The 23,719-nt window shown below is 37.2% G+C and overlaps 3 protein-coding genes across 3 annotated transcripts; 1 reads left to right on the top strand and 2 right to left on the bottom strand.

The window, feature by feature from the left end:
- Positions 1-6,437: 6,437 nt before the first annotated feature.
- LOC140540751 (uncharacterized) lies at positions 6,438-11,501 on the bottom strand. The gene is made up of 9 exons (XM_072663179.1): positions 11,435-11,501; positions 10,732-10,845; positions 8,293-9,969; positions 8,099-8,198; positions 7,753-7,901; positions 7,542-7,654; positions 7,323-7,412; positions 7,106-7,228; positions 6,438-7,009 (listed from the first exon to the last, which is right to left on the bottom strand). Exons 1-9 carry the CDS (start codon positions 11,499-11,501, stop codon positions 6,803-6,805), a joined length of 2,640 nt encoding a protein of 879 aa, XP_072519280.1. The 3' UTR covers positions 6,438-6,802.
- A 1,054-nt stretch (positions 11,502-12,555) lies between these two features.
- On the top strand, positions 12,556-16,195 carry LOC140541426 (glutamine amidotransferase-like class 1 domain-containing protein 3, mitochondrial). The gene is made up of 5 exons (XM_072664050.1): positions 12,556-12,603; positions 13,204-13,316; positions 14,000-14,171; positions 14,306-14,507; positions 15,787-16,195. The coding sequence occupies exons 2-5, from the start codon at positions 13,209-13,211 to the stop codon at positions 15,977-15,979; spliced, it is 675 nt and encodes a 224-aa protein (XP_072520151.1). The 5' UTR covers positions 12,556-12,603; positions 13,204-13,208; the 3' UTR covers positions 15,980-16,195.
- Positions 16,196-17,778: 1,583 nt separating this feature from the next.
- Positions 17,779-21,894, bottom strand: LOC140541323 (L-threonyl-[L-threonyl-carrier protein] 4-chlorinase). The gene is made up of 7 exons (XM_072663906.1): positions 21,866-21,894; positions 20,176-20,469; positions 19,594-19,888; positions 18,980-19,071; positions 18,552-18,691; positions 18,052-18,156; positions 17,779-17,928 (listed from the first exon to the last, which is right to left on the bottom strand). Exons 2-7 carry the CDS (start codon positions 20,303-20,305, stop codon positions 17,836-17,838), a joined length of 855 nt encoding a protein of 284 aa, XP_072520007.1. The 5' UTR covers positions 20,306-20,469; positions 21,866-21,894; the 3' UTR covers positions 17,779-17,835.
- Positions 21,895-23,719: the final 1,825 nt, after the last annotated feature.

Genomic DNA, 23,719 nt, shown 5'->3' with positions numbered 1-23,719 from the left:
TGTCAAGTCAAGTCAAGTGGGTTTATTGTCATTTCAACTACATACAGAGTACACAGTGAAACGAAACAACGTTCCTCCAGGACCATGGTGCAACATAGACAGTGCACAAGGTTTGGTGCTTGGCCCTCTTTTTTTTCACTCTACTCTCACTGTACGCTGAACATCTCATCATGGATGGCAACCCTTTACCTGCTGCTCAACCCCAGGAAGATTAAGCCACTGTAAATTCCTACAGGTCCTCTTGCCATCTGTTTTGAGAACTTACTGGTCATTCCAGCTGCAGAAGCACAAAACCTTGGCTTGACTCATGTTGCAAACTCAGTGATGCTGGTTTGTCCTCAACAACATCCAGAGAATTTGACCCTATCTTTCAAGAGAGCCATCAAAGTGCTCTTCAGCCCCCCTGTTATTTCAAGGTTTGATCTCTACAACTCCCACCTAGCTGCTCTTTCTATGAATGCCAACAGGCCCTTCCAACCCATCCTGAAGGCAGCATCACAGCTTGTTCTCAGTGTCCTTAAGTTCAGTGAAGTCAATTCTTTACTGCATTCTCATTACTGCGTTCTGTAGCTGCCCACATCAACTTTGTGATGAAATAAACTTGGTTTGGATGTCTGATCAACTCTGTTTTAATGCCAACTGAAGACACTTCTCATTTGAATGCATTAATCTTGCACTTATCAAAGGCTTGTGCTTGTACTGACATGTTTTTTTTTTATTTCTTTGGCATTTAAGTATAGCATAGTCATGGGTCAGTTAAGTATTTTGCTTTTGTAGCTATGTATCACTTTTGTATTTGGCAGTATCGATACCTGGAGGTATTTTTGGTGTCTGAAAACTGAAAAATAATGTAAAGTGATGCAGACAATGGATAATTTACAAATCCTTTGGCTGTATAAAAGCAGTGCTGGAGCAGACTGTGTTACTATACTTTCATTGCTGTCAAAATGACTAGAAAAAAACCACCCAACAAAGAAAGACAGATGGACCACTATAACTCCGGATAGAAGTCTGGATATGAGAGATATTAAAGACAAATAGCCTAACTGTCTGGGGAGTACAGATTCCTACACCATGAAAAGCTTCCTCAACAACATCAGAAGACAGGTCAGCAGGCGGCTCACATGACAACCCCATGTCATCTCAAAGAAGTGATTTTATCTTAATCACTTGATTAGGAAGTGGGTATACTCCATTGGGTAGTGGGTATATTCCGTTCTGTATATTATTTTCAAAATCATGTTTTAGACAACACAGAAGCCTAGTTGTAGATATATGATTTTAACAATGTCCAAACCAAGAACCATGTGGAACCCTTACATCTCGTCCTGACAGAAACTAACTGTGAAAGGAAAGAGGAAAGAAAACATCTATACTGCATATTCTCTACTTCCTTGTAAAGTTTCACTAAAATCTATGAAAATGCAAATAATCAACCATGAGTCCATCAACTTCAGAAGACACAGATAGGGCATTAGATTGGAAAAGATGTTGCAGTTTGTTTTACACATAGTTTCAGGCTAACATCACCAGGAAACTGTTCATTTCCTCATTTTGTCAAGCCAGATCACATATGGCTCTCCAGCTTCTTAGTCAAACATTTATTATACACACATGACAGTCTAAATGCACCTGTAAAGTCTTAATTGCCACCTGCAGAGTTTATTTCCAATAACTGGAACAGGGGACTTTCCTGACCTATTGACAACGGTGACATAATACAGAATTGCATGGTAGTAAAGAAAACAAAATGGCAGATTTTTCAATTTTTTATACTTGAAAAATTATATTCTGTTATAAAAGTATAGTACAGCGCAAAAGTCTTAGCCAGCCATGAAAAGTATCTCACAAAAGGTATGTTTTTGACAGTAATATAATGGTAAATACAGTGTGAAGTTTGTCATTATTAATGTGTACAGTTGGATTTGGTTTCTGATGTCTCTACAGTCAGTGTAAGGATTTGTTCAGAATCCAGCAGCTCACCTGACTTCATTTAATGAAGGATTGATTGGATAAACTAGGTATTGGAGTAGCTGTAAATATTGACCTTTTTTAGAGAGATCTTTGGAAATGGTTAAGCTAACACACATGTTAGAGTTATAGGAACAAAGAAAGTGTTTCTACACTAGTAAATCTTTTTACTGAAAATACTTAATTGCCTATACATGTAAAACATGGATCTTCAAGGGCCCTTTTGTTAAGGCAATAGTTCTTTGGGATTTATTCATTAATTAAAAGTTGTTCTATGTATGTATCTACAACCATCATGACCACAAAGCATGATAATCATTTGGATGCTTAAATAGTTTTGCCAAATTGGTGTAAAATCTTTCATTGCTTGTACTGTATAGAATGTTTAACAAATATATCCAATTAAATCAATCAAGTTAATTCTGTATAGCACCAAAAGGTGTTCACCAGAGGCTCGATTTTCAGCACTATAGAGAAGCTATTCCACACAGAGAGAACTAAATATTTCAAATGACACGAACTTGTGATTGTTCACAGCTAATATACTGTAGAAAGAGAAGGGAACTGAGCATGTGACCAAAAAAGAAAAGAAATGTCACTCTGAGGCAAGGGTAAAGGTTTTGACAATGCCTGCTTTAAAACAATAGGAAATATGTTAATGATCACTAAGAGCTTTCACAATTCTGCCTTTGGACATGAAATCTCATGTATGGAACAGTTGAGACTGGAATCCTGACAAGAAAATATGTGTCATCCATCATGAATATTTTTCCACAATGCTGCTAAAGAAGAGCTGCTAAATTCAGATGTCAAAAAATGTAAAATGTAAAATATAGACAAACAAGGTTTTTAAACAAATGAGATACATTATACATTATACAAAAATGTTTTTTTGTATAATGTATATTGTTTAACAAATGAAGCCAGTTTTTAACTTTGTGTGAAAAACAATAAAACTACAAGCCCTGAGCCAGCTTGGCTTCAAAAAAATGTTGTTTTTCTGGGAAGTGACTTCAGAATGTTGATGGAGGAAGTGATACTAAAATTCAGTCAACAATACCTGCTCTGTTCAAGTTACCTATCACCTTCCTGAGCTACATACACAGATGGCAGTTAATTTATTTACATTGGAAGACTGTCAGCCAATCCCCATTAAATATTTTGTGTACATGTCAACTTCAGGGGAAAAAATGTATTAAGACTGCTTAGTCACGGTTATTATTATCTTTTTACCTATTATATTAACCATATATTAACTTTTTCAACATAAAATATAACAAAAGAAGTAATAGTGCATATATGTCTAGAAAATCAATAAATGTATGAAATATCTAAAATAACTTTTTAAATGATCAGATTGTATTGTATCATTTTGTATAGAACTTTTAAAACATAGTATAGTCAAATATAAATATTATTATATAGGCAATGAAAACACTTCACAACAAAGTAAAAACACTTTACAACAAAGTAAAATATTTAACAATAAAAGCACAATTATTAAAATGACAAAATCACCACAATAAAATCAATTTAAACGATATAGAAAATAATATATTTTGAAATAAAATGTAAATTTATTTCTGAATAGCTATGTTTTGGTAACACTTATATATATTATATTATATTATTATTATATTATATTAATATTATAATGTATCGGTAATCATCTAGACAGACATTCATAACACATTATAATGTGTTCATAAGCATTATCCATATGGCGGTAAATATTTATCAAAATTTATTACACAATACACAAAATCAGTTGTTACCATATTTTTGTTAGCATTTTAATTTGAAAGAAAATGTACATATATGTCCTTATGAATACATTTGTATACCGTTGTATGTCATTTTAAGTAAAAATTGCAATATGGACTTTTCAGTGAACCTGAATGAAGAATGAAGCCAGTTCAATAAATTCACCTAATGAATATGTACATTTGTGCTGTAGTTTTCGAATGAATATTTGTGCTGTAGCTTTCAAAAACAAGTATGAAAAGGAATGAGTGATGTGAAAGATAATTGCTCCCTGGGGAATTTTCAGGCCCAGGTGGATGTGTTGTCAAAACCTAGATCAAGTTCTACATTAACAGCACGAGGAAGTTAACCTTCAAACACACCTATTCTCCATTGCACACATTAAAGTCACTAAGCTCTTTATAAAAGCTTCCTTCTATTTACAGTTCCTTCCAGACATCTCACAGCATCTTTATGTCATGTCTTTCAGTCTTACTGACATTTTTATGAATAACATTTTCCACAGACGTATTTAACAGTGCTTTTTTGATAATAAAATGACAAGGTCACCTGCTCATAATTGAACTGTCCCGCTGAGATCAGAAATTAAAGTAATATATCTCTCTCTTTTGACTGTTAAAGAAACTTATACAATATACTCATTCTGACTTCTCAAGAATGATTATTGCATAAAATCCCCCAAATTAATGAAATCCCATTTGTCATTACAAATGCTATTATTATGGAGAATTTCTGTGTGTAAGAAAGCCAAAATAAGCCACGCAGCTAAACAGGCAGCTCATCTCACTGCCTTATAAATATTCATAAATATGTGATTATTAGCTGACTGTGATAAAAAGTTCTCCACATTAGGAGCAAATAGTCTGCCACCATTTAGTAAATTCAATTAAGTCATATGAGACACATGATAACAACAACAATAATAGTAATAATGATAACAACAACAACAACAACAACATCAATAACCATTAATCATAAAGACAATAATGATAATAATATAAAACTTTATTTATAGACCAATTTTTCTATGCAAATAATATCTCAATGTGCAGTGGCAACATTAAGCTTAATAGAAGAAGAAGCAAAACTGCAAGTACCAATAAGATAAAATAAAGTACAGTAAAGTAATTTACAGAAGACAAAGTAAAAAGATTAAGCAGAATAACACTAGCGTGCATTAAAATGTTAAAGTAAAGCTGTTTTAATCATGTTTGCAATTATTTATTAATACAATGTGTAAAAACTTCTATGAGCATTCTTAATATGTTGTCATACATTCAGAAAGCGTATATATGGCTTATGATCTATTACAATTCAAACCATGTTTATTATTAACCAGGAACACATAATGTGTCAATGTAAAGTGAAGTGAGAGAATTTATATAATTTTCATTATGAGTAAATAGTATTATTCATAATTATATGATATTGGTTTAATCTTTCAAAGACACATTATGATATATTAAAGATGCTTATAGGATTCTAGTCCTTGAACTAAGCAAACTGGGAGTTTCTTCAACACGGGCATTTATAAAATGCATTCATAATGCATTTTAGGAATAGTTATAAAGTTTTTTGATTTTTAACAATATGTGTAACCGTGTTTATAATAAGTCACAGTATAATGTTTATGAATGTTTTCATAGATTCTCATACATGTGGTATTCATAGAAAGGATTAATGAGGATTCAGTGGAGTGTAATCCTTGAAGAAGCATAATAACAGATAGAAGTTTGTTCTGTAATTTACACAGAGTATTAGCAGAAGGTCAAAGTCAGACGTGGCATCAATAAGAATGAATAGAAAAACAGCAGGCTGATGTTTGCCAAGACATTCTTTTTTAAAACTCCAATTAAAGCCCAAATAGATACCTCTAAAAGCTCCTTCACCAGAATATATAGCATGAAATGACTAGATACACTGCTTGATGCTTGAAGTCTTTATTTTGTGATAGTTTTGAGAAGACGTTTAGCTTAAAATGTGTGTTTTTATTTTTTATATTCACATATGTGCAGAGTGCTGCATGGTAAAACAGTCCCCAAAGAATCCCCCGCCCCAGATTAAACACTATTTTTCCATGACAACTTTTCCATATGAAAACAGAAGGCTTATGTAGGTTCACTGGTCATTTCGTGAGGTAAATCAGATGCTTACATTTGTTTTGTAGCCATTGCTACCCCTGGTTTCCATCACCACCAATGTAAACAACTGGTTAAGAGTTTCTCAACAATGTGCCTTTTCTTAACTCAAGTTCTCACTCAAATTTGCTTTACCAGGAAAGCACACATGCAGAAGAAGAGGCATTTTGTAGATTTCTTAGTTGGTAGCTATGAGGAGCTTTGCTGATTCCTGTATCTGTAGCTCTGTCGCAAAAAAAGTACCAAAAAACTACTAAACAAAGTACTGTATTTTCTACCTTATCTAGTTAATGAGCTCAGAAAACCTCTGAAAACCTTTGAAAATGAAGAAACATAAGAAAAATAAAGAGCTAAGCAGAAAAGCGTCTGAACAGCAAGAAAGCAGGAAGCAGCAGCAGACAGCTTTTAGCTTTTAAACATGCATTTTACATGGACAGTCCTAGCTTGTACTTTACTGTGAATAGACTTTATGGAACTGTAGCTATTACACGGGAGGCCATTACATATTTATATCATGGAACTAAAAACCCTCAGCAAAGTGTATTGTATTACCAATGGAAGCTGTTTATATGTAAATGTATTTTATTAACTGAACAAATTTTGAGTTTTATTAGACATGAAACATATGTAAAAATAAATTACATAAAATATTTAGAACAAATAAAAGTACACCCAGAAACCTTCCAGTGAGGCAGGCTATAAAGTGCTCAGTCACATGAAAGTCAAATGAAAACCCATTGTATTATCTAAATACACCATGTATCAAACTTTACATCACAGTATTTTACAATGCATACAATGTCAATAACATAAATCCAGATGGGCACTTTTATGATATCTTTGTTTTTAAATCAGTTGCGGTTTAACATTTGACACTTGTTGGAGAGTCATTATCATTACATTGAACCATAATTACTGTTCGGCTGCATTTACAAAAAATCTTCTTCACTGTCCTGATTGTGGTGCTGACTGAGGTCAAGCGAGCTCAGCGACTCTGCAGGGGTTCGCTGGCTTAAGCCTGAGTCTGTTTCGGGATCTGTTAAATATGTCTGAGGTTCTGTGAAGTCTACCTCAAAACCTTCATTCAAATGTCCGTTCCGATGTCTCATCTGAATCTCCTCAAAGATTTGCAGGACCTGGAGAGGATCGCAGGACAAAAGGAGTTTGTTAATATGCCTGAGTGGACAAAACACTGCATATTAAGATCTGTGCTCTGGATAAGTGCGCATTACCGTAGACTTTGGTATCAGACCGACCCTGAAAAAGCCGATTTGACCACTATCAACCTTAGTACAGTCAACGACAGTGGAGGCAATATTTTCAGGTGAAGGCCCATCACACAGGACTCCATCGACCTACGCAAACAAATACAATGACTATTGTATCCGGTGTGTAATAATGGGAAACTGACATGTTTACTCCATTTATTACTACAGGGTAAAAATTTACCTTATCACCCAACTTGGCATACACCTGGTTGTGATGGGTCGTGTCTGCCTCACCCGTCGGGTTGGCTGATGTAACAGCAATAGGGCCAACCTATTACACACACAGGAAAATTTGGAATAATCACACAAAAAATAACATTATATTTATGAATCAAAACAGAGTTAACAGATAATAAATACATCATAATAGACTAAATCACAACAAAATGAAACAACATACCAAGCTAATAAGGTGAGTTGCAACGGTGCAGTCTGGAATTCTGATGGCTATGCTTTGTGGTGTGCCGATATATTTTGAGGAATCACCCAAACCAAAGAATTCCATCCATGGGGCTAAGGAACAGAGCAAGGTTTCACAAAATGTTCAAATAAAGTTCTAATAAGGTGCCTGATTGTTGAGCTGCAGTGTATAAGGCTGTAAAGAAACCCACCCCTAGGAATGACCATGCTGATTGATGAGGGCCAAGCAGCCTCCATGAAGTCCCAGAGCACTGGATTGATCTGTTGCCTGACTGGTTCTAGCTGCTTAAGGGAAGAGATCCATAATGACATGGGACGTTCTTGAGCCTGCTTCTTCACCCTACATAGAAAATCGCACAATATTAGATGTGACATTTTAGTTTGGCCCCTTCAGCACGAAACTCTGCAATGCTGTAAATGTCCGTTTTTAAATTATGCAAAAACTGTGTTTTTTTCTAATAATATTTCAGTATAATCACTGTTGTTGATATGTTTGGATTATATTGCCATTGTCATTAGAAAGGAAATAAATCTTACTTATAAGCTTTCTCGACAGCCTCTGGCCGATTGCAAGCCGCCACAAGCACATACACTGTGTCAGTGGGCATTCCACATATTCCTCCATTTTTCATGATCTCTAGAAACATACAAACAATGTCATCATGATCAGACTGTACCAACTGTCAGCTACTCTTTCATTTGAATTTCTGCCTCAATGATAAGCATCTCACCTGCAATCTCATGTACAGATGTGGCTTTCCTTGCTGGCAGATGCGGACAGCTGTCCTTGCCTCCACCAAACCCGCTCAACTTGATCAGTGGGTCGCCAAATGGAAGTTGCGGAGTCTCAAAAGTGCTGTTGAAAAGGTTGGCCAAGAAAAAGTAGAAGCTAATCAAGCCAAAGATGATGGTGACACCAATGTCGTAGCCATAGGGCAGTGCCCCCACTGCGTCCAGCAAGAAGCTAATGAGGATGAGCTCAAATGTCAGGGCATAGACAAACCATGCTAAGTTGAGGAACAGGGCTCCTGCTGTCACTAGAACATTGAAAAGCATGAAGCTGATGATTCCCACTGCTACTTGGAATCCACGGACATCGCCATAGAGACCACCGAAACGTGTCAGGCCCCAAACTGTCCACATGAAGCCATAGAGAATGAAGGCTGCACTCTCTAGAGTCTTACCTCGGGAAAAGGCCACAGATCCACACAGCAACTGCAGCACGCCGCCTGAAACCACAGCCCATGGCAAAATTAAAACTGCCAGGGGATTCTGACCAGCTGTACTAGCAGTGATGGCAAAAGCTGCCAGAACACTGCAGCCATGAGCTAACGCCTCAGCATCTGCATATTTGGAATAGCCCAAATATGGTGCATGCAGATCTTTGTCCTGGGTTCGTAGAGAGAGTTTACTACCTCGACTCAGAAGATTCTTGAGGAGACCCTCACCTGTGGGTATCTTCTTTGGAGACTCTTTGTTGTAGAGGGTCACCAGGAGCACAAGGGCAGATGCTACAAATATAGCAGCTTCAACACCCTGTGTGCCCCCCTGAAAAAAGCCTCTGGGTTGGGCAGCAATTGCTATACAGTACGCTACGAAGAAGAGCTCGTAGAGGCTGTCGAGTAAGCTTCGCTGGCAGCTAAACAAAGCCAGAACAAAGAAGAGCACTGAGAAGACCGTAGGGAAGGGTACTGGGGAATAGGGCTCTTGATTTGTTAAGTCCTTCACTAGCGCACAATACCCTTCGGAAAACTTCAGTATGGCCGTAAAGCCATAGAAGGTGCCAGACAGGGTGTCCATGGCTCTAAAGGAAAGGACACACACGCCCAGCTGGTAAACCCCAGCTGTCCACAGCCATGGAACATGGCCAGCGAAGAGCTGAGGGACCACACCAAGCAGGGGACATGCCAGCACGCTGGCTGACAACAAGTTCATCACCAAACCTACTGCAACTACATCGTTAGCTTCCTGACCCTGTGCTAACTTTGAACTTGTCTTGCTCTGTAGACCCATCCCTGGCAGCTGAATCTTACCACGGGTGATGTAGGACAACAAGCGTCCGCTCCCAAAGTAAGCGCCCACAAAACAGACCAGGAGGTAACAGGCAGCAGTGGCTGACTGGCCAAAGTTTGAGTTAGCCAGGCCAGCAATCTGGTGGGCACATGCCAAACATATGGAGAGGGCAATGAAGGAGAAGACAGTCTCTCTCTGTAGGACAGCCACTATACAAATGATAAACAGCGCTAAAGTAAAAGCGGCAAGCCCTGGCACCATTGCATTTCTCAGCTGGTTCACTATTACACCTTCGCCTTCAAGGATATAAATCAGCCCTGAGCCACACCACAAAGCTGACACAGTCAGACACAAACTGACAAAGATAGAGCTGTTGGACAAACTCCGGCGCACTCCTAAAACAGAAGAAACGTTCTATTTAGTACAGGCATGGAAAAGTACAGAGAGACTGGTGCAGTGTACACTCTAAAAAATAAAGGTGCTACAAAAGGTTCTTTGAGTAATTTCACAGAAGAACCACTTTGGTATCCATAAAGAACCATAAAGAATATTTTTGTAATAGAAATGTGACCTTGATGAGTATAATTCTATTATTTTTATAGAATTATATTATATAAAATATGACATATATATATATGTTATATATTACATATATATATGTATATATATTTTTTTATTATATATTATAATTTACTATCCAAAATGGCTTGTGGGCCCTAACCCGTCTAAGCAAAATAGAAATAAATTCCAATCATGAAATTGTTCTTACACCCTGTATAAACTTCTCTACTTTAGAAAATATGTTTCAGACCAGAAAATTAAAATTATTTGAAATTATTATTTTAAATGACTTTCTCTGATGGAATAAGTCTTAAATGCTTCAGGCATCTGATTCCTAAAATGATGAGCAATTTTGACAAACGTTTTTTTTTTAGAACTACACATTTTACATCTAACCAATCTGAATGACTTTGTCTGCATCTTACCCATTTAGAAATTCCAAAAAAAAGAACTAACTACGCAGTAATTAATACTGTATTTCTTGATCAGTCTGAATGTCCTGCATATATATTGTTTTTTTTTTTTTTTTGTCTATGACTCTGCCTCAGTCTTTCCAGTCATATGTACCCTTCTATGTTCTCAATAATGACTCTCACCTGCATAAGCCAGCAGGGCGGAGATAATGAGGAGCAGTACCCCGAGAGATGTGTCCGGGATAAGGGGTTTACCAGAGGAGCTGCCATAGTTGTTGACCAGCAGCAGTAAAGAGCCTTTATCAGGGATGGAAAGAAGGTTCGCTATTACAGATTTCTAAAACGCTGTGAAACGCTCACACACCTCTCTGTAATACACATATATTTACTTACATTCGTCTTTCGGCAGTGGAGTACTATTAAGCGCCCTCTACTGGCGACATTTATTAGTGTGGAAAAGATCGGTACCACACACTTGAAAAGCAGATTTTATAATAGTAATAATATTAGACATGCACAGTTTTAATTCAGTTTATTATTTCACCATAACACTATAACAAAAAAGCAAAAATACAGTGTAAAACAAGAGTGATTATATGACTGTCATTGCTATAATTAATAATATGAATTATTATTATTATTATTATTATTATTATTATTATTATTATTATTATTATTATATAACTTCAAGTGTTTAACATCATTAAAGCATTTACTTCCGTTAAAAATATAGTATATTAAAATAATAAAATAATAGTAAATAAATGTAAATGTGAGAACAGTAGTTTTTATAAATCATGCCCAAACAAAAACAAAGACAGACATATATAAAATTCTAAATATTCTTTAATATTTTAATATTTTTTTAATGTGATGTGTAACCTACCGCCTGAGATCCCCAGCACAGCCACGGAGAAGTGCAGCGACTCGGGGTCAGACTGTGCAGCTGCCATAGTAACCGCGCCGAATCGCTGCGCGCGCTTCACTTTATACACTGTCTGCTACATTACGTCACATGTCAAAACGTCACTGCCCTTCCTCGATTCACTCGGGACCCTCCTGGAATTACATTTCGGAAACTTCCTTATGAGATCAAGTTTCCGTCAGGTCAGACCAGCGTTTCCCTGCCCTTCTTTAGAGCTGAGTAGGAGTGAACCGGACTTACGATAGACTGAATCCTGGCTCTGAATCTGACCAATGATTCCGATGCTATTCAGTCGCACAAAACACAGCTATAAGGAAAAATCAACTATAAATCAACAATATATGAATAAAACTATTATTAATAATAATGCATGTATTATTCAGTCACTTAAATGCCTTATCATTTATATATTTATATTAATGATATTTATATATCATTATCATTTAAGTGAGGAGTGTGAGGGTGGTAACTCAAAGTTCTTGTCTTAAATATTCCAATAAAGTGCGTTTTTATATAAAAAGTTACAAAATCACATGAATTCAACACATGTTAAGTGTGAGTGAGTGCAAAAGGTGTTGTAAGCCAAAGCCCACCCCACCCCCACAACTCAAAAAACATGTAGGTTCCATGGTCATTTTGGACATTAAATAAAATGGCTGTATTTGCATTGTAGACGTTAAAAACCTGTGTCCCTATCACCACTGCTGCTATCAAGATATCAAAGATATCGAGTCTGTACATTTTCTATTTTGTCTTTAAAGAGCATGACAAAGCAAAAAACAAGGGACAATGCAGGTGCCATTTACCATGCAGCCATGAGCAGTGTAAGGTATTGTGCTAGAGTTAATAGAACACCAGAATCAATATTGATGGTGTAGACACATTATTGTAATTGCTGGGCTTAATCTTACTGAGTAAACTGGAGCTATAACTGGCTTTCTTCCTTCTTGGCAGCTCTCGTATGAAAGTCCCTTGTCCAAAAAGGGTGTGTCTACACTGGTCCAACTCGCCTTTGTGGGAGGAACTACAACTTGAGGGAGTATAAAAGAACTGCCAGTCTTTGTGAAGAGACACTTTCAAGGCTTCAGTACTCCTCAGTGCTCCTTGCTCATCTCCTTACTCCTTTCAAGGTGAGTGCTATTTTTCCAGCTACCTGAACTCAAACTGTGGTTCTGAGAAAAGAAGAACCAAGCCTAGTCTGTTTTGTTGACTATTATAGACTCATTTATAGTCAGTGTATTCTGTTTACTAGTGCTAGACGCCAACATGTGTCAGGGAGAGCCATTTGGAGAGCCATGTTTATGTGTGTACACTGTGATGAAAGAGTGTGATGATTTCCTGTGGCTGTTCTTGGCCATCTGCATGCTTAGTGTGCTCTGTTGAACCGTTTTTACATGAACTTCCTGGAGACAGAAGTGTTTACTCGTTTCCTGGAAAGAGCTCCCTGGAGACTGGTGGTTCTGTTTGAATATTTAATCGTGTAAAATGCTGTGTCATTGGCACCTGTTGTTTACTTTTGCCACCTATCTCACTTCTGGCTTTGTCTCAGCGGTGTATAAAGCAGATAAGCAAAATGAAATGCAATAGTATTACAGACTTTTTGCATGGTGCCATCAACCAGGTAGATATTAGCATCCAAATACATTTACCTGCTTCTTGAATGACTCGGTGAAGCTGCTTGCATGTTTTTTCTTGGCTTGCTGATCATGCTGTTGGGGTGTGTTTCTAAGGTACAATGGCAAAACGTGTGGCTGTCATCCTTGCTGGCTGTGGAGTCTACGATGGGACTGAGATCCACGAGGCTTCTGCCATACTGGTACACCTTAGTCGGGCTGGTGCCAAGGTAAAACAAACTCACACACACACAAAATGTGTCACGTTTTCAAATGTAGGGTATCAGTTGTCTCTCTTGGCAAGATACCTTGGTTCCTTTGAAATGAAGAATGCCAAGCCTACCAGTTTCTTATTACACTGCGCGTGCATGCAAACCAAAATTACTTAAAAAATATACATTCATTTCAAGGGGAATGCTATTCATTTTTCTACATTTTTGCATAATTAAATCTTTGGCATGTTTGGAAGCAGATTTTGTCATGTTTACTATGAAAATATGGATATTTGGATTGCTAATTAAAACTACTTCACATGTCTTCTGAGCTTTTATATGTAATGTTGATCATTATAAAAATAGTTGTTATATATATATATATATATATATATATATATATATATATATATATATATATATAGTTGTAAAGTATATATTAAGTTAGCTTACATTACCCTGCTTAAAGGTCTTAAACATGCATTTTAGGCCACAACCATTTTAAAAGAAGGTCTCAAACATCAACAAATTTGTAACCATCTCATGAAATAAGCTTTTTGTGAGGTAGCTTTTATCTGGCTCCTATAACCACCACTAAGAACAACTCTGACCCTGAGTTTCCATGCCACTCTCCTTTAACGAGTAAATGGTGCTAAGAATCTGGTGGAGTTCTCATTTTATTGGACCACGTTCCTCTGCAGGTCCAGATGTTTGCCCCCAATGCTGAGATGATGCACGTGGTGAACCACTGTGAGGGAAAACCTTCAACAGAAAAGCGCAACGTGATGCAGGAAAGTGCCCGCATCGCTCGTGGAGAGATCACTGACCTGGCCAAGCTGAATGTAGCTGACTTTGATGCTCTCATCATTCCAGGTTCGTTAAAAAAACAGCCATTATTCAGCCTTTATTATAGAACCAAACCCAATTTGGTGTCAGGAAATCCAGCCCATGAGTCTTCATGTCATGCAAAGTTTCGAATAAACATGGCTTTTAACTGTTCTGTGCAGGAGGGTTTGGAGCAGCAAAGAACCTGAGCGACTGGGCCACCAAGGGGAAAGAGTACTCAGTAAAACCACAGGTGGAGAAGGTCATCAAAAGTTTCAGTCAGGCTGGCAAGCCTATTGCCATGTGCTGCATTGCCCCAGTGCTCGCAGCCAAGGCTATCCCTGGCTGTGAACTCACTGTAGGCCACGACTGCGAGTGTGAGAAGTGAGTATCAGGGTGTAATTTCCACTGCTTGAATGGTCCTTTAATGGTTTGAGAATGTCCTATTCATTCATCTCATTCTCAAAGAGTTCTCAAAGAACTGATGAACTATGCTTATGCTTAACTGTCAGCAGGCCAATCAGAAGACAATGAACAAAAAGTCACTGCACCAGTTGGCCATCAGCTTTGCCACCCGTAGTCCAACAGTGGCCCTTACCTTAGTGTACCTTAGCTTCCCTTTGATCCAAATGCAGCCTGTGAACATTATCACAATAACGTTGCACATACACCTTTACAAAACGCCTTATCTTTCTTCTAGTATCAGTAAACACAGAGAAATAGAGAGAGTGCAACTTTTTAGAAATAAAGCAAAGGCCGGTAAGATGCAGATGTGCTTATCAGAGCATACAGATATCCAAAATCAGCTTGTGTGTATATGCAGAGTGCTGTTAAACCAAGTGTGGGAAAATGATTATTCACCACTGTTAGCTCAAAGCTCAAAAAGTGTATTACTCTGAGTTTCTCACACCTAATATCTAATATCATTACGTGGGATAATAGCAACAACCTATTTGACTTGCAACTGTGTTCGCACAGTCTCCTTCTCATATCTCATACTCAACATATTTATTCTGTGTAGCATGAGAAGGGTGTTGTCAGCAACGGTGATAACATAGGTTGAGTGGTTTGCATATTGCAACTTAGCTTTGTGCTCTGTTGCTAAGGCACAACATCTGCGCCCATAGTAGAGTGGAACCAGAGGGGACTGCAGAGGCTAAAAACTTTAAATAGTGAAAATAAAATAGTTAAATCTTTAATTATTATTAAATTACATTACAAAAAAATGAATAAGAAAGTAATTTATAAATCATTTTCCCTGATCTGTAGCTCATGGCCCCAGTAAATATACTGGCAAAGTATATTTACATTTTAAAACGTTACCCTCTTAATGTAGCCAAGCTACTGCATCACACTGAATACACACAGATCAGCTGGAGTCTAAATAAATAAATATATAAATATCTTAAATGTTTATTGTCCATGTCTTTCTGTTGAATTCTGTGGAAAGTACCCATTAAATTGTCAACATAAACTTAATTGGCCTATGCCATGCCTGCGTCTGGTTTAAAACCCTGGGCCCTAAACAGATATTGACAGTGATATTGCATTACATCCATAGTGTCCATTCACTGTGGCATCAGGTCTCTTGGGAACATGCAAGCATTTTTCCACACTGGTTCATCTGCAGTACTGATCTCTCTCTCTCCTGTTGTCTTTGTAGGTGGCCATACGCTGGAGTAGCCAAGTCCATGGTGGAGCTGGGTTGTAAGCATGTCAATAAGAATGTAGGAGAAGTGCATGTGGATAAAAAGAATAAACTGGTCACTACTAGTGCTTTTATGTGCAATGCTCCCGTACATGAGATCTATGATGGACTGGGGGTGATGGTCATAGAAGTTCTCAAACTTGCTTGATTTGACCTCTGAGCTGATCTTTGTATTGTTTGTTGAAGCATATCGTTTGAAGTGTCCTTTAATTGTGTAGTGTGCTTTTTTCTGATTGTGAAGATGGTATTTATTTGTGTTTTTCACACAAGCGAAAAATACATCATGGTATTCTTACATTTTGACCATCTGTGTGAATGTTTTTATGTGATAATACTTCTTAATAAAATCACGTTTGTGTCATAACTCTGTATACTTATATTTTATTTCTTCTCCATAACATAATTTGCATTTGACTATGTTTGGTTTTTGAAAACTGGTTTTTGAAATTTTCTTTACTCCAGCTCATCTATCATTTGCGTCTACAACCAGACCTAAGCTAAAAATAATTACAAAATTGTGAATTAGGACCCTGTTGTCAGTGTATGATGATGTAGGGGGAGACCGTAAGAGAGAGGGAACTCTGATAGCTGATTTTAGACGGCTTCTGCTGTGAGCTAGAAGGCCAAACCTTCCTTTGACAAGTGTAGCTAGGACTGTGAAATGTTGAGTTCCAGGCAGGAAATGGACGGGGTGGTGGTTGGGTGTGGAAACAGAAAGCAATCAAATACAATGTAGTGGCACCATTTCACACCTCACTTAGTTCTGTTTCTGTTTGTTTAATTTTTTTAGTTCTTTAGTAATAGTAGAAATGTGTTTACTCATAATGGTTAAACATGACCCGCCACCATGTTTAACAGCAGAGAAACCCCAAATTATCTTATTTTTTAGCTTGAAATTTGATAGCTGTACATCACCAGGATACAAAGATTGTCTTAGGGTCATTTTTGACCTGGCAGTTCTAAAACAAGCACTGCTGTTTCTGATCCACTTGTACCAGCGCAACACACACTAACATGCCACCACCATGTCAGTGTTCAAAATTAATTTTAGCTGCTTTATTTAAAGGGGTTTAGTGAAGGCCGGTCATTTTTTTTAGGACAAGAGTTAAAGATCATATTCAACATCATTACAGAAGAGGCATGTGTTTAATGTGTTTAATATGTATTTTGACATTGAATTATTAAACTCATTTTGTTCCCTACTGTTATAACCTTGGAAGTTTGCATTGCATGTAGTTACCAATTAGTAATCTTTGGTAATAAAAGTCAAAGAACATAAGAGGTTAATGAACAAATCATTGATATGTAAAACTGTCTAAGAAAGATTTAAATTGCAAATGCATAAAATGCAAGTGCTTAAATATGAAATGTGAATGTGAAAGCTCTTGAAAGTACTTGGCCATGCTACAATCCTGAATTGTCTGTTTACATAACTGGTTTAATATTGGTCAACCTTGAAGTGGAACCATAGTGATATTGTTCAAGACAACTCGCTTCTACCTTAACCCCTTAACACATAAAGGTTTATTACACACTAAAGTCTTCATAATATGTCATGGATTGAACATTCTTTTGAATTGGACTTGCAGTGAATTCCATCCAGGGTTGTCTTTATTGTTTTCTGTTTGCCATGTCTTTCATGCATAATTTGGTCTTTGTAATTTGAACATAATTAAAAAAGAAGTCAAATCAAAAATGTTCATGATAAATAATTTATTATTTGAGTTTCAAGTCAAGGAAGGTAACAAACTGCAGCAAGCATAACTTAAAAGACATAAATGTTATATAAAGGCATAGTAGACACAGTAGAATTGACAGAGGCCTAAATGAATTATTGAATTAAATGATTCACATTTCTTTAATTAACTGTGATCTCTTCTGTAACAGCTGAAATCAATAACCATTAAAAATATTATAATCCTTTAGAATAATAATCCTTTAAAATATATCAATTATTTTAAACATGTGTGGACTACAGTGATATAACATGTCCATGTATTGAAATCACATTTCAGGTTTTTGGCTAGCGAAGTGATTGTACTTGTCAAACCCGCTAACCAGTGTTGTGGCAGGGAAATGCCTGGGACGTTCAGGATCCTGTGACAAACACAAAGAATTTTTTTTCAGTTCTGTAAGTTCTGTAAGAAAAATCATATTTCTTTCCAAACCATAAACATATATTATCAATCCAGACTGAAAAAGGCAGTGTTGGAATTTTACCTGAATTGGATAAGCTGCAGTAGGGATGTAGCGGATCACGAAGCCACAGCGCCTCCTCTGTGATGTGTTGGGATCACTAGCATGGACCAAGAGTCCATCATGGATCTACACGAAACAATATCATGAGTACACTGATACTGAAAGCTTGAACATTGAACATGCATACTTTTTAATAATATTGGCACAATTTCTATTTACTTTCCATCTAATTTAACATAAGCTAATTAATAACAACAGCAATACTTAATTATCCTTTGTATATACCACAATTTAGGATTTTTAGATTTTTTGTTTATTTCTGCAATATGTTAAATTAGCTAGTTAGTCATTGTGCATTATAATTTGTAGAAGTGTGTTCTCCAGAGGATATGTAGTTATTTAACCAGGGCTGGCAAACCTCTATACAAATGTATATGTTTAATATGCTATGTCATTTCAGACATACTATACATCATCACAAAAAAAAATTAAAAATTAAAACGGTGCATGTGCAGACTTACAGACATCTGCCCAGCCAGTAGGGGGCAGAGCACAGCGTTTTCTTCCTGCACCAGCTCCTCCGGGATCTCCTGATTGACAGTCAGCATGTTGCCGGCACGTTTAGCTTGATGGTGGGGCAAAAGGCCAGAGTGGTGAGTTCCTGTTGGAAAAGTAACAAAGCTTATAATTAAACCTAATACGTAACCCAGATTCCAGAGTACTATTTAGCCAGGAAAGATCTGCACACTTTAGTTTGGACAGACTGAAAGAAGCTGTTATATTTAGAACATACAGAAGCTGGAAAAATATCATTAAAGCACAACTTCCTTATTGACTTGGCGTCGGGCAATCTAGGCTGCCATGGTGTGAGAACTTGTGCAGACTACATGAAGAGTGCTTGACTGAGCAGAACAGAAAGTATGTACAAATGTGTCTGAACGATTTGTACCTGGAATGACTTGTAAGGCACCGTTGTCCTCCAGAGAGTCATCCAAGGCAAGCCAAACAGAAACAACTGGCCCGCCATCAAGTCCCCAATACCTATGAGCAAAGACAAAAGACAAGTATTTAGAACATGGCCTCCAGATCTGCAGTATGTACTGATGTAGATCATGATTCTAACAAATCAAAGGCATTAAGATCGTATGATCCACAACTCTGCATATCTACCTTCCTTTAGCTACAACTTTAGATACAGCCCTAATCGATCTCTTCAGAAGTGCTTGTTTAGCTAAATAAAGTGTTTTAGATTTGGACTGGAGGAACCTACAGAAAGAAGGGTTCAGGAGGGTTGGAGACCAATGTAATAGAGGATGCTGATGATGAATGTAGTCTAAATATCTAGTATTTTTCATTCATGAGATGTTTGTAAGAATGTTTAAAGTCATTTTATCCACTGAAATGGAGTTTCTTGCAGCATGTGTTGCTCATTTCAAAAAACAGGTTTAAGTAATCTTAAAACAGTCTTTAGAATTTAAACTGGGCTGCAGATAATTTCATTTGCTAAAATCTCATTTTTTATAATGTATTTCTTCTGCAGTTCTATTTTCACTTTTGACTTACTTCATGTCCTGATGCCAGGCCACATATGGAAGCCCAGAATCACTCTTCTGCTCAGACACTTCCTTCTCAGCCTCACTCTCTTGATGGAAAGGAATGATGCCATTGCTTTCTTCAGTCTTGGCAACGCTTTCTCTGGACACTGAATATTTGCAGATGAAGCGGGAGTCTAGCATGATCACATCAGGGCCCAGGACCGCTGTGATCATTTCCAGAACTCTGGGGTGTTTCGCCAGTGCCATGACCCAGTCATATTCCATATGAATATTGTGGAGGCTGTAGGAAGTGTAGTCCTCACCTGCAGCAGAACAAGCATATACCTAACTGTAATTAATAGACCAACAGAAATGACCTCCAGTACAATGTAGTAAGAGTATTAACTGCACTCATAGCAAATCATTTCTGACCTGTAATAATAATGGAACCATTGTTTAAAGAAACCATATACAGCCATTTCTCCATCACAGAGAAGAACTTAAAAGTCAAAGAACCAGGGAACCAAAAGTACATTTTTGATTGCCTTTGATTTTCAGTGCAATATTCTTAGTGAGAGTGTTTTATCATCCAAGCTTCTTTAGAACTTACCAAACTTCTTCTCCAGCTGGGCAAAGGCATCTCTTGCCTGCTGTAGCTCCTCTGCATTGAGTATGGGAATGCTGGTCAGATAGCCCTGCTGCTCGTACAGTGCCTGAACCTCTGTCACCTTTGTGCTCATGTCTGGAGATCCTGGAGAACTTCTTCAAGGGTTCTGGTGACTGTGACAGTGCTGTGGACGCTCTCGTCTACGTTGTATATTGAGCTTTCTCTTCCTGAGGGGCCTGAGCTCTAGATGTTCACTGTGTCAACTCGACAAGGACTGTTTTTATGCAGCGTAGGCCTCTGGAGAGAGAGAGAGAGAGAGAGAGAGAGAGAGAGAGGAAGAGAGAGAAAGAGAGAGAAAGAGAGAGAAAGAGAGGGAGGGAGGGAGGGGCTGTGAGTACAAGCATTTAAGAGACATCCTGACAGAGGTATTTCCTCCTATAAAAAACCTCTCCTTTCTCCCCACCCTCTCTACTTTTTTGCTCATTCAAAAACAAATTTATTCTTGGTTGTTTATGGAGCAGCTGAGAGTTCCATCATAGCCAGAAGTGCTGCTGCATGAGCAGCTCAATGGATAAAACGTACAATTGCGCAAATGGGTTGGAGACCAACTCCCTTATGAGACCTCGTAAACTCCGCTATAGCGACATGTTAAACGAGAAAAACAAATTGTTCCCAAAAATATCATACTGCAATACACCTGTTAGTAATGGCAGGCAGGTGCCACAGCACAGTGCATCACTGTTAACACAGTGAGTGCACAGTTAGACATTTCAGCATATTTCTGTGATTTTCCTTGCAAAGTAAATAAATGCAATGATCTTAAAAGTGTTTTTAAAAGCTTGACTAAAGTATTGGGACACTTGGTCATTCATTGTTTCATCCAAGTTCAAGGGTATTAAAAATCATCCTGCATTTGTTGTAGTAATATTTTATCTACTGTCCAAAGAGAGCTTTTTTACAAGATTGTTGCTGTGATTATTTGATTGAATTCAGCCAAAAGAGTGTTAGAGAGGTCAGGGTGTTGGTTGTTCATCATCCCACCTCATCCCTAATTCCCTAACTCAGCCCAAAAGTATTGGATGGAGGACCATCAATCATTCCAGAGAACACAGTTACACTCAATGCTGGGGGGCTTCATACTTCTCTAGCCCATTCCTGGCATTAGGCATGGTGGCAATAGGTTCACGTGTATCTGCTCAAGAGGGTCCTATTGAAAGACTAGACAAGCTGTGTGTGTATGTGCATTTGCACATCTGTGTCAGCAATGGCTGCATGTTGAAGTATCTGAATGCATTAATTAGAAGGGGTGTCCACCAACATTTGGATATACCATAGACCATATGTCAAATGTTTGTGGACACCACTTCTAAGCCCCTTTTTATTACGAATAATTAACTATAATTTTTTTTTGTTTGTTTTCTGGACAAAATAAAGTTGAATAAATAAATATGGCATAATAGTACACTTTGTCACTGTCACTTTTGAAATCTTTATATTCTGTCTACATTTCTTGTTGCATGGACCAATAAAAATAGTCCAAAATAACTTAACATCTTTTTAGGCTGACTATTGAATGTTAAAGTTATTGTGTGACCATTTAATACATATAGTATAATTTATATTTTATGTACAAATCCATATATTCAATACCATTATCCTCTACAGAATATTCAGACAGCGGAAGTCTTCCTACCTGCTTGAAGTTAGACTTGTAGATGTCCTGGTGGACTCTTTGCTGTCAGCTTGAGAAAGCCTCACTCTTATATACTCTTTCTGACCAGGACGCACATCAGGACTTTCCACAGTAAATTCATCATCATACCAGTATCTGCATTCCACAAGTTATGGGGCTGTGTGAAAAAGAGTGCAGTTTCCTTGAAATGAATTGGTATCATCCTTGAAGCTGAGTCATAGAGGCATGAAGGTCAGCACGGTCAGGAGGAAAACCAGTGACAGGGTGATAAGATTTCCTGGTTTCTTTGAGTATACATTTGTAATCAAACATAATCCAGATACTGAAGAAGTGAAACATGCAGAATCTTTCACATGAGACAATAAAGAGGTTTAACAGATGGGTATACAGCAGTGCCATCTACTGGCACTGTGCTACAATTTTTCATCTTTTCATCACTTTTTTTATTTCTATCACTTTTTAATTTATTTCTATGCAATCATTAAACTGCACATTTCCTTTTTCCGTAATGCTGCTGTTCACATGAATGACAAGCAACAGCATTCCACCCTTTGTTCTTTTCTAGTAGCCTAAACCAGAAGCCTTATTTTTTCTGTTGGCTAAAAAAGATGGGAGGAGTTACCTAAAGCCTTGTTAAAGTAAATGCATTGTTACTTCATTGAAAGAATGACTCACAAAGACACAGTAACAGGAAAGGAAACTGAGCAGGAGTTCAAAAAGTACCAGGTGGAACACTCCTGAAATATTGATCAGAGCTGTTCTGGTGCTGAAGCGACAGATTTAAACCTAAATAATAGGAGCTAGACACTTAAAAATGACTCCAAAATAAGTAATTTAAGACTCAATATAAATGTAAATTTAGAACTAAAACACATCTAATTCCCAGTGGTGAGAATCATATTGTTTGAATTTGAGGATTATTCTATTCAAAGTTAGCGTCAGAGCCAGGTTTATTTAGATATTAAGTCACATTGTGCAAAGGTTAGGATTAAGACCCAAGTTTAAGTGTAAGTCCAGGAATAAGGTTATGTATAGGTTTTGTATTAGGATTAGAAACAGGTTTAGGACAAACGCCTGGATAAGGTTTTGGTCTCAGATGATGATTAAGTTTAGGGACAGATGGAGGTTTAGGACAAAGGTTATAGTTAGCTTTAAGTCGTTTGGTTCATGTATAAGGTCATGGCAATTAATATGAATTTATTTAGTTGATAAAGACTAGAAAAAATCTACAGTGGTCTTTCCAAAAAAGTTTGAATGTGTATAGGGTATCGTATACAATTGTTATTTATTATTTAATAATATTTTATAAACCATTTCTAATATATAATTATATAATATATAGATAGGGGGAAGTAGGAAATAGGAAATAAATTGGGTTGGATATTTGTATGTCAATGATTTGTATGCAATGTTTCCGAATAGGTCACTTATGAATGATGGGAAGCAACGCTAAACAAGCATGTTATAGAAGGAAGCAGCAGTTTTGGGAAAAACACTACATGGTGTAAACCTGATAGCATCTTAAGTGATGGTAAACAACAAGAGGTTGTTTCCTCTTTTATCAAAATGTAATTTTCTGTGTCATATTGCTTCCTGAACTTCTGTTAAACATTCTTTGAGCACTTAGGCTAGCTCACCATTCTCTGGTTATCAGTGCATCCATTGTCTAACAGTGCATGACCTCAAGGTAAAATGCCAGCAGCCAGCCGTGACAAATACGTGCACCTTTACCTTTACCTTAAAGGACAATGAAATGATAATGAAACTAGTTTGGCTCCCTTGGAGAACATTACTAGCCATACTGAAGTACACTGTAAAATGTATAGTGACAGAATAATTGTGTTAAAGCCTTCT

This window comes from Salminus brasiliensis, chromosome 19 (assembly GCF_030463535.1).
Source record: "Salminus brasiliensis chromosome 19, fSalBra1.hap2, whole genome shotgun sequence".
NCBI classification, from domain to species: domain Eukaryota; kingdom Metazoa; phylum Chordata; class Actinopteri; order Characiformes; family Bryconidae; genus Salminus; species Salminus brasiliensis.
The sequence above is the reverse complement of the archived record's forward strand: the minus strand, read 5'-3'. Positions and strand labels throughout refer to the sequence as shown.

What these genes read in the sequence shown, in the direction of transcription:
- LOC140540751 (XM_072663179.1), bottom strand. Translation starts at nt 11,501, where the DNA reads ATGGCAGCTGCACAGTCTGACCCCGAGTCGCTGCACTTCTCCGTGGCT. An exon ending in CGCCCTGCTGGCTTATGCAG is followed by an intron (nt 9,970 to 10,731) that starts GTGAGAGTCATT and finishes CTTCTGTTTTAG; the next exon opens with GAGTGCGCCGGAGTTTGTCC. An exon ending in CAACTCACCTTATTAGCTTG is followed by an intron (nt 7,413 to 7,541) that starts GTATGTTGTTTC and finishes TGTGTGTAATAG; the next exon opens with GTTGGCCCTATTGCTGTTAC.
- LOC140541426 (XM_072664050.1), top strand. Translation starts at nt 13,209, where the DNA reads ATGGCAAAACGTGTGGCTGTCATCCTTGCTGGCTGTGGAGTCTACGAT. An exon ending in TTAGTCGGGCTGGTGCCAAG is followed by an intron (nt 13,317 to 13,999) that starts GTAAAACAAACT and finishes GTTCCTCTGCAG; the next exon opens with GTCCAGATGTTTGCCCCCAA. An exon ending in TGATGCTCTCATCATTCCAG is followed by an intron (nt 14,172 to 14,305) that starts GTTCGTTAAAAA and finishes TGTTCTGTGCAG; the next exon opens with GAGGGTTTGGAGCAGCAAAG.
- LOC140541323 (XM_072663906.1), bottom strand. Translation starts at nt 20,305, where the DNA reads ATGAGCACAAAGGTGACAGAGGTTCAGGCACTGTACGAGCAGCAGGGC. An exon ending in GCCTGGCATCAGGACATGAA is followed by an intron (nt 19,072 to 19,593) that starts GTAAGTCAAAAG and finishes CTTTGCTCATAG; the next exon opens with GTATTGGGGACTTGATGGCG. An exon ending in CTGCAGCTTATCCAATTCAG is followed by an intron (nt 17,929 to 18,051) that starts GTAAAATTCCAA and finishes TGTTTGTCACAG; the next exon opens with GATCCTGAACGTCCCAGGCA.